Source organism: Bidens hawaiensis, unplaced genomic scaffold (genome assembly GCF_021521415.1).
Source record: "Bidens hawaiensis isolate Kalapana, Puna unplaced genomic scaffold, B.hawaiensis_p1.1 tig00013978_1, whole genome shotgun sequence".
NCBI lineage: Eukaryota > Viridiplantae > Streptophyta > Magnoliopsida > Asterales > Asteraceae > Bidens > Bidens hawaiensis.
The window spans coordinates 438,068-448,879 of record NW_027492195.1 but is presented as its reverse complement, the minus strand read 5'-3'; the positions used below and the strand labels follow the sequence as shown (position 1 = coordinate 448,879).

General features: G+C 34.4%; 1 protein-coding gene and 1 pseudogene across 1 annotated transcript; one reads left to right on the top strand and one right to left on the bottom strand.

The window, feature by feature from the left end:
- The first annotated feature begins 881 nt into the window (after positions 1–881).
- LOC143545517 (protein trichome birefringence-like 33) lies at positions 882–6,232 on the top strand. The gene is made up of 6 exons (XM_077037400.1): positions 882–1,226; positions 1,637–1,856; positions 4,779–4,950; positions 5,035–5,234; positions 5,413–5,571; positions 5,681–6,232. Exons 1-6 carry the CDS (start codon positions 944–946, stop codon positions 6,018–6,020), a joined length of 1,374 nt encoding a protein of 457 aa, XP_076893515.1. The 5' UTR covers positions 882–943; the 3' UTR covers positions 6,021–6,232.
- Positions 6,233–9,131: 2,899 nt separating this feature from the next.
- Positions 9,132–9,758, bottom strand: LOC143545518 (abscisic acid receptor PYL4 pseudogene; annotated as a pseudogene).
- Positions 9,759–10,812: the final 1,054 nt, after the last annotated feature.

Genomic DNA, 10,812 nt, shown 5'->3' with positions numbered 1-10,812 from the left:
TGATTGGTCATTTTCCATACAAAACTTTGCTTAAAAGCCAAGCTTCCATCATACCTTCCATTCAACTATCCACTTTACCTTCCATCTATCGTATTCTTCTTTTGTTACAATTATTTAATTATTTTGGGGAAAAATTGTTTATTACAACAACAACAAGAACAATAACAATTACTATTACTATTACTTTTTTTACCACCATTAGTGTTAAATCATTGTAAATTCAAGAAATGATAAATTGAACATGTAACATGGAGTGTCAGGGCGTAACACAATCCATCTTTTCGTAATTTACAAATAATTTAACCATGTCTTATTGTAAAAAATATTAACATTGTAAAATATCAACATATTTTTAAAATATCAACATACTTTTTTTAAAATACATTCAGTTTTCTTTAAGCAAAATAATAATATAATATATTTGTTAAGAGGGGGAAAATATTGAAATTTTGGTGGGTTAATAATTAATTCAATGTGATACAGAAGCTGTGATATGATCATCATGGACTAATAATTCAACAAACACAATTAATTATTTATTTCCCAACAGAAACTTATATTACTATAAGTTTATTAAGTAATTTGGTACCAACAATGTTTTGTTTATTAGTTTGTTACAAGTTGTTTAATTGGCCACTATTTCAAATTATTTATTTATACAAGAACACAAACATATCATATTTTCATTTAAACAAATACATAATTGTAAATATATTTATTTATTAAAATGTTTATCAAACAAATTTTGACAATTTGTTGGTTTCATGTCTATTGTGTAACTAACACATAATTACAATAAAATGAAACTTAACCTAAAAATTAATCAAATAATCACGAAACCTAAATCCAAAGTGTTTGTTGTTATTATAGCCATCACTATTTAAAAAATGTTATATTAATGAAACATGCATTATCTTAGTTATATGATTAATTATATTCAACCATGCATCATCATATAAACACACATTTGTTCATTATACCAAACATCAACCTAGAAAAGATTAGACATTACACTCTAAAACTCAAGGAAAAAGGTATGAAGCCACCTCCAACATCTTCTTCATCTTCAACCACCAATCTTATAAGAAAAGCAAGGTTATCTCCATACCTTTTCACCTTGTTAGCCTTCATCTTGTTCGTCGCCGTCCTCTATGGTCAAGACTTCGGTTGCATCCTTGGACAATTTGATCTTGACATCATTCCAAACCGACCACCTCCTACCCCAAGTAAGCTCAATTTTACATGGTAAACGCGCCTTTCACAAAAGAAAACAAACAATATTTTACATGGTAAACGTGTATATGTCAAAACGACACCATTTTGACATATAGGAATACAAACAATATTTCTCTTTTTGGGTTAAAATTTCTTTCTATGTTAATAAATTATTTAGTGTTAACAATATAAACATATATAATTACGTTAATATGTGACAAATCTCTACATATCATCTATGAACAAACTAACATGTCCGATTTCTTAATACACTAGTTGAATGCATTGAATTATGTTAACATGACATAATATTGTTGCATACACGAATGACAAATGCATTGTTTTTAAACTTGTTTTATACACTTATGTGAGGATAACTTTTATTAATTGTTAGTTAATTTTTTAATTTGATGATGATTAGAGAAGCATTACAAGAAGCTACCATTTTCCATTGCGGAGACAGAGGAGAATGGTTGTGACATTTTTAGCGGGAAGTGGGTGTGGGACCCGTTGAACCGGCCGTTATACCAAGAATCGGAGTGTCCGTACATACAGCCGCAGCTAACATGTCAGGAACACGGCCGGCCGGACCGGGATTACCAGTTCTGGAGATGGCAACCTCATGGTTGTGATCTTCCAAGGTAATGTTTTAGTATCTTTTTATTTATTTAACAAGTCTATTAAATAATGTTTTGAACATGCATTTTAGTTGTTGATTAAAATGGATATTGGTTTTTAATACTTTTAACTTTCTCTAATTGGTAGATAACAATTCCAATTTTTGATTTGTCACCCACCACTCCCAATTTTCACCCTATTTTCTTGTACCACTCTCCGTCTAATTGAACACTAACCTCGTTAATGTTTTGGACTAAAAATGTCATTCAAATTAGTTGAGGGGGTAAAACAGAAATTTTATTTTTAACACACAACCTCCATTTCCGGTGACCTCGTTTTTCCGGCGACCTCGTTTTTTCCGGCGAATTTGAGTTTTCCGGCTATCTCGTCTTTCAGAAAATGGAGATGGTTCAGAGGTGTAAAAAGGTGATGGAGATCATGAAGATTGTGCACCGGTGGAAATGTGATGAAGATGGTGCTCGCCGAAAACCTGCAACTCGATTTTCCGGCATGCAGGTGATCCCGGAAGGTGGCTGGGTGAGACACTGGTGTTGGCGGGGGGCGAGGGTTACGGTTTTGGGGCGGTGGGCGGTGAAATGATGGATATGGTGTTCGCCGGAAACCTGCAACTCGCCGGAAAACTCAAATTCATATGTGAAGCTCGGTGAAATGATGGATATGGTGTTCTGAAAGACGAGATAACCGGAAAACTCAAATTCGCTGAAAATAACGAGGTTGCCGGAAAAACGAGGTCGCCGGAAATGGAGATTGTGTGTTAAAAATAAAATTTCTGTCTAACCCCCTCAACTAATTTGAATGACAAAATTTAGTCCAAACATTAACGAGGTTAGTGTTCATTTAGACGGGGAGTGTTATAGGAAAATAGGGTGAAAGTTGGAAGTGGTAGGTGACAAATCAAAAGTTAGAAGTGTTATCTACCAATGAGAAAAAGTTTGGAATTAAAAACCAATATCCCATATTAAAATAAGCATCATATATGGATATTTTTGTAAATTTAATTATTTGAAATGGTAAAAAAAATTTATGTAGAAAATCCCGTAAGAATATAATGACTAAATTAGATATATTAAGTTATTTATTATAATAAGGGCATTCTCGGTTTCAAAGATGGTCAAGGATATCAAATCGTTGGTGTTTCTTTGAATAAAGAATCGATCCTCATTTTTAGAGGTAAACCGAAAGGACTGATGTATTTTTCCTTTTTAATTTTTTATTGTGTTGGCTCTAGCTTCTTAATGGTTTACGGTATTTAAAAAAAATACATTTAAATTGTACCCCAAAAGACAAAACAAATCAAAATGCAATGAGTGAGATTTAATTTCAAATTTCAATTATTAATTTGGAGTTAGATCAACGGCTCTACCAACTCCAGAATTGACATTCCATATATCCCGTTTTTGGATGGATTCACAATTCACAAAATATAATTTTAAGTCAACTTTTGAAGTTTAAAAATATAAGAGTGACAGTAATTGGAGGCTTAGTGGGCTGTGGGTCGGCTTTATAAACTCAAAAAATAAATGAACTCGAATATCACCTAACCCAACGTGTTTAATATATGGGGAAAGTGAATACGGTGCTGTCATGCACCTAAGCTTACACGCAAAATCATCAAAACTACGTAGTTTTGATTAAGAACAATTAAAAATTTATTTAACTGTTGTTATGTGTTATTCCATGTTTTTACCTACTCCAAACAATCTCCCGATGTGAAAGTATATTTCAAATGAACAATCTAAAACTTGTATTACCATATAATTAATTAAATATGAGAACTCCGTCGTAATGCATTTCTTTATCGTTTTTTATATATCGAGTTGGGGAATTTCATTTCTTTCTTTCTGTATTTTGATTTGTAGAATTAAGAATCAGATATTAAATTTCATGGAGAATTAACAATAAAATAGAATAAAACTTAATAATCGACTAATTTGATTTCTTATAAAAAGAATAATACTTTCTGCATTTCAATAAAGAAAGTTTTCATCAATCAATTTGGATTTCTGATAAATGATTATCGACTTAGTGGAGACAAAATAGGTAATTTGATTGAATTTCCTTTTTAGTTAAATTTTATTAAAACTACGTATTTTTGATGGTTTTGCGTGTAAGCTTAGGTGCATGACAGCACCGTATTCACTTTCCCCTTAATATAATCATGTAATTCGTTTATATTTAAGTAATGGGACAAATTGTTACTACCTAACTGCCTGTTGCGACGGACAAAACTGTCACTAAAGGCTTTGCCACATATAATTTGTTGCTAGTTTTGGACAGAGTATTTTGAGATGGGTAGAAAATTACTAAAATAAGCATCTTTGACGAAAACTCTTTAAAACAGGCAAGGGAAAAAAATTCGACCAATGTATACCCGATGAAATTTTAAAACATAATTTATTTAGGTACCTTTAGACAACAAGACAACTGAGACGAAATTCAACACAAAAGTGAGTTGTCATCTCCCTAAAAGTTACAACACTCTTAACTAGGCTACACATATGCCTATACGTGAATAAATGGCTAGGACGGCGATCACTTGCTATCTTCCCAAGAAACATAAAAGGACGTGTCGGACATCCATCTAGCTCAAGCGTCGATGGTGAGGCAGCATCCTAACCTTACCATCATTGAAAAGTTCCTCCCCCCCCCCTCAACCGAACCCAAAAAAAAAAAAGTAAAAGTTCGTGTCAGGCACCGAACTTGTCCAAACGCCAAATGTGAGGCACCATCTTAGCCTTACCCTCTGACAAACAAGGCAACTTTGTAACATGTTTATTCACGTTTAGACACTTGTGTGGCCCAATTCATAGGTGGCCAAGTGGATTATGTGTTAATTATGTATTGTGCCATGCCAATTTTAAAGAGTTTTTAGACGAAACGTCTATTTTCATAATTATACATAGTTTAAATGATTATTTTTACAGATTCAATGCGTCACTGATGCTGGAAACATTAAGAAACAAACGAATGATGTTCGTTGGAGATTCCTTAAACAGAGGCCAATACGTATCGATGGTGTGTCTTCTACACTCACTCATCCCTGATGAAGCTAAATCCTTGGATACTTTCGGTTCTTTGACCGTTTTCACCGCTAAGGTATATTGGCACGAGTAACAAATATTAATAAATATTCATTTCACTTTTTTTTAACATGCACTCTATTGGTTGTGATAATTGTAGGATTACAATGCCACAATTGGGTTCTACTGGGCACCATTTTTGCTTGAATCAAACTCCGACGATGCGGTCATACATCGTGTTTCTGATAGAGTTGTTCGAAGAGGTTCGATTAATAAGCATGGAAAGCATTGGAAAGGAGTTGATATTATGGTCTTTAATACTTACTTATGGTGGATGACTGGCCTCAAGTTCAAGATATTGTAATTTCTTTTTCATTATTTTTTTTCTTAATTTTGTAACTAGAAAATTAACTTTCATCGATGACTAAAAGCTGGAGTATTTGTTTTACAATGTTCAAGATTCGTGTCGGTTGAACTTGAACGGTCTAAAATTATTATATGAACTTGCTTGTTGGGCTAAATGTTGTGAATATTATAGGCTGAATTCATTCGACGATGAAGTGAAAGATATAGAAGAAGTGTCGACCGAGGATGCTTATCGAATGGGGATGAAGAGTATGTTGAGATGGGCAAGGAAGAATATGGATCCCAAGAAAACAAGAGTCTTCTTCACAAGCATGTCTCCATCACATCAAAAGTTAGTAATTTATCTTCCATTTAAAACCTATTTGAGTACAAGTAATGTAGATTCATTGTTAAGGTCTTCTTATTCGCGGTCTTTAACCTTTTCATGGTTTTATGTATAGGAGCGGTGATTGGGGAGCCGAACCAAATGGTAATTGTTACAATCAGACAGAAATGATTGCGGATCCAAAATATTGGGGATCGGATTGTAGGAAAAGCATAATGGGAGTAATTGGAGACGTTTTCAGGAAATCATCGTATCCCATAACATTTCTAAACATCACACAACTCTCGCTTTACAGAAAAGATGCTCACACCTCAATCTATAAGAAGCAATGGAGCCCATTGACACCCGAACAAATAGCCAACCCGGTTAGCTATGCGGATTGTGTGCATTGGTGCTTACCCGGGCTTCAGGATACATGGAACGAGCTCTTATTCGCCAAACTTTTCTACCCGTAACGAGTCGGATAATGTACATTCAGTTATTATTTCTTGGTGCATATATTGTTTGTCTTTGAAATTGTTCTTTTTGTCTAATGGCATCTCAAAGGCATAAAATTCGAGGTGAAAATAGAACTATTTCAATGAGAAAACCGAATTGGATTTAGAAGTTGAGATTCAACGGATTGGGACATGTTTCCAAAACCCTCTTACGAACACATGGGTCTGATAACGGGCCTGTCAATAGCCCAAAGTATAATTGTCAATTTGTCATTGTGTTTCAAAGTGGACATGATGTTTGGACTATGCTAATATGTCAATGTTTTAAAAATCGGTATTTTACTTGTACCTGATCGAGTTAAAAAAATGGTATAATCGGTTGAATCGGGTTATACCGGGAAGTTCAACAGGTTGAATAATTTTTCGTATAATTTTCTATAAATTCAACTTCAATAAAAAAATAATCTAAAAGTAAATGATTCCATAACAAAACTAATCCAAAAGTTAATCCATATTAGAAAAAAAAGTAATACAAAAGCACTCAATTTTAGAAAAATAGTCATAAAGTTTACACATTTGAATGTTAATTGTTTAGTTAAAAGTAATTTTGAAAAGCTATGGGCTGCAAATATCAAAATTTCTCGGACTTAAAACTGGTTTGCCAGTAAAAATCGGAATTTTAGGAAAAAAAACCCGTTGGTATGATGTTCGAGCAACCGGTCAAAAATACCGGGCTCAAAATACCGTTCCGCTATGAAACTAGGTATAACTGATTCAAACAGCTAGTTTGAACCAGTTTTTAAAACACATGCTAAAACCAACAAAACTTTCATTCGTTCATAGCATTTTAAATACTTATTATTTTATTTATAACAAAAGTAATCATTTATCGATTTTTTCTTTCCACTAAATATATTTTTTTTTGAACAACAAATTTTATTAAAAAGCTAGCAAGGCGCTAGAGACCGAACACCGAAACAAACTTACATTTTAAAATTACACCAATCATTCCAAGCCAAATTTTTAAACGAAGAAGAACGATTTTTAATCCAAAGGAAACCCAAAGATTTTATGTCCTCCACTATTTTAGAACAAATAGCCGACTTGTTTTGAAAGATGACTTCGTTGCGGGTCTTCCATATGCTCCAACATGCCGTGAGAATAATCCCGTATAACACCTTGTTTTTCTTGTTCCCCAAATTGCTAGATTCATGAATGGTGAGCAAATCTCGGACCGAGAAGGCGAAGATCGGGGGAATATTACACCAATTGCTAACAAATTGCCAGACTAAAGTAGCAAAATAGCACAAGGTGAAAAGATGCTCGCTCGTTTCCTCATATTCTTCACATAGACAACATGTTTTCGGGCCCACGTCAACATTCCTATTTGAAAGGGCCACCCGAGTGGAGAGTCTATCCATTTCCGCTTTCCAAGCATGTATGTTGACCTTGATAGGGACCCAATTATTCCATTTCATAATAAATGGGATAGACGAATTGGAGGATTTGAATAAAAGTTGTTTCATGGAAGCAACCGTGAAGGATCCCGCTGAACCGTTTTGCCAAACCCAAGTGTCTGGAGCAAGCTTAGGAGAGACAGATTGAAGCATATTTAAGCAATTCGAAAGTTCATTCAACTCGTTTTGATTCAAGGTTGACCGTTTCCACCTCCATATAGAAAGACTTAAGTATTAACTTTCCTTCATGTTTCTATCAACTCATACACATAAAATTTTTAACTTCAAATTTTGAAACACGACCCCTCTTTGCTTTCACTATTAAACTCGGTAACGAGGTTGAGAATTACGCTCACAGATGATGATCTTCCGTTGGTTTTAATATCTTGATCGATACCCCTTTTTGTGAAGCGGCTCTTTTATTGTACATACGATTCTCTAGTGATTGTAAAACATCTAACTGTCCTCTATTGCTTGTCATTATTGACCAAATACACTATCAAAAGTTTCCATCGATCAATGAACACACCAAATAGGCAAACACTATAATTATACTTTTCTTACTATAGCAGTATAGCTTCAATTTACTTGAGGACATGTCGTTAATATAGGCAGGGACGTCCCTAAAAATTCATGTACCCTGGCCAAGCTGGAAAAAAATTATGGCCCTTAACCCTTAACGTACTAAATAATGTAAACATATTTTTTTATACGCCAATTAAAGTTATAACAATAAAGTAACAATTAGCAAAAAACATGGTACTAGAAAAGGCTAATAGCTAAACCGAGGATTTGTGAAACTCTCATAACATTCTTGATAGCAAATTGGTGAATCAACTCTTTGCGGTTCATGCCAACTAATTTTTCATTCTCTAAAGTTATCATCGCCAACCCGCTAAATCTTTCTTAGGGATTGTGGATCGTTAATAAGATTTCAATAAGTGTAATTTCGAAAAATCATTTTTGTAGATGTTACCATGACTGCTAGTGTTTGAAGTCGACTTTGTTGTTATATATATCCCGCCTATTCTTTTCTTGTTTTAACTTTTATTGGTTAAATAAAAGTAATATACTTTTTATTTTATTTTTAATGAACTTATAAGTTTTTAGGCAATTAAAAAAAGTGGTCTAAAATTTGTTTGAGTATTTTAAAAATAGATATGATTATAAGCGGTCGGGTATTTTATATATATAATATTGAAATTTTCAAAAACACGTGCCTTGGCCGGGCGCTCACATGGCACACCCTTAGAGCCGGGGCTGGATATAGGGGGTGGTCAAACTAGCCTTTCTCGACAACATGTTGTCGAGATAGGTTGGGACATACTTTTGGAGGGCTTCGTGAAAATATGTCCGCCAACTTGAAAGTTGAAACCTTGTTTTGACTCGCGGATAGGCGCATTTTATTTGTATATTTATTTAAATTTTCTTTGCTCTGAAAAAATCAAATTTTATGCAACATGCGCTGTAAATATCCGTACGTAATCACCGATGATGCTTAACATAAAATTATCAACAAAGATGATACTTAAATAAACATGAGAGTACTCTACAAATATTTCATAATAATACACCATGGAATAACCACCAGATAAAAATCCCATGAAAAAAAAAGATAAAAAGTTAAAAACCAATGCCTCTAGTTAATAATAATAATTAAAACTAACCAACAAAAACTAAAACTGGTTTTCTTTATGTGTTAATTAAATTTTGTGAGATGTGCTTTAAGGACATCAAGTTACATCGTACTATTGTCTCCACAAACACACACGTTTCCTCCTTAGTATTTTCCGGCGGAACATCAACAACATAAGACTCCACAACCACCGTGGTCCCACCACACGCCGGTGACGTATGAAGTGTCGTAACAGACCGGTAGTTCTTCAGCCGGTGGTCCCCACCAACAACACTAAAGCTCATGACATGTTGTTCATCATCAAGGATCTCAAGCCGCTCCGTACTGGTCTCCGCGGGTAACCCGGACACCACACGAACCTCCCTCACGGACCCCACGTCACCGTCTCCGGTTATGAGGTCACAGCTCTTTATAAAGTGCTTGTATGCTTGCGGGTTGTCGAAACGGCGGATTATGGACCATATGGTATTGATTGGGGCGGATATCGACTCGATTATTGTGGAGGAGCATTGGTTATGAGTTAACGAGTGGACGTGGTGGTGGCGGATGTTTTCGGGTAGGTTAATCGATGGTGGAAGTCGTCTTATTGTGGTGGTGGAGCGGTGGTTGACGGTGGATTTAGGGTTTCGAATTCTATGGATTTGTATTGAGGAACACATTATTACTGCTTGTTACTACTGACTGATTATACGTTGTATATGATATGATATGGTATGATATGACATGATGTGTTTATATAAATAGAGACATGAAGATTAAGAATGGTGGTTGCAAGTTGCATGTAATTAGTTTGCATTTGGTTGGGTGTCATGCAAGTAGGAGGAGCAACTTGCATAAACAACTTAATTTTGAGATGCCTTCTTGTCCTTATTGTTTATTACTTTATGATATTTTGTTGAATTTCTAGAAGGGAATGGTATAACGTTTTTCTCATTCAAAATTTGGGGATTTTTAAATTATTTTCCTCAAAGGAGTAGTTTTAATTGGAGGGTTTCAAAGAGAGGATTCTTGTCATATGAAAATAACATTTAGAAATTGAATAGTTATCATAATTGTAGTATAGTTTCATAAGTATATTAAAGATTTACATATTTATAAAAATCATTTTACAAGAAAATGTGTCAAGGATCGATTCAACGTTGTCTACAACTTGATTGTTTATGTGAAGCGAAATCTCGTATGTGGTTCCCTAGAGTAACGTTAGGTAAGAACATATGAGTATGTTCAACTTATGCGCATATTATTTTCACATGTTCAAATGAATAGAAAGAGTTCATTCATGCGCTAACAAACTCGAGTTTCAATGGGGCAATGCCTTCGGACTTGGTGGGATCCAAGCGCACTGCACATGATCCATCTGCGCTCCAAAGGGTAAAGCTCGCATGGGAAAAACTTTTACCATACATAGTTGATAAACCACTAGAAGTTTCAGATCATGAAATTCATCTTACGGACAATTCATTATTAGTAGTAAGTTACTGATGGTAATCAGTGATAACCGAGATCAGCAACAAAGTGTGATCAACAACTGTCAAGGGTCACTTTCTCTGTTTTTAGAAACATGTTGACTACTAAGGAGTTTCTTGTTGACGAAGTTACCGCTATGCTACTGAATAACTTACGACAATCATAACTACCAACTGACACACTCTTTTATAGAATTTTTTTTGTCATTTCAAACTTAATCGTTTTGATGGTTTCATTGAAATATTTTATC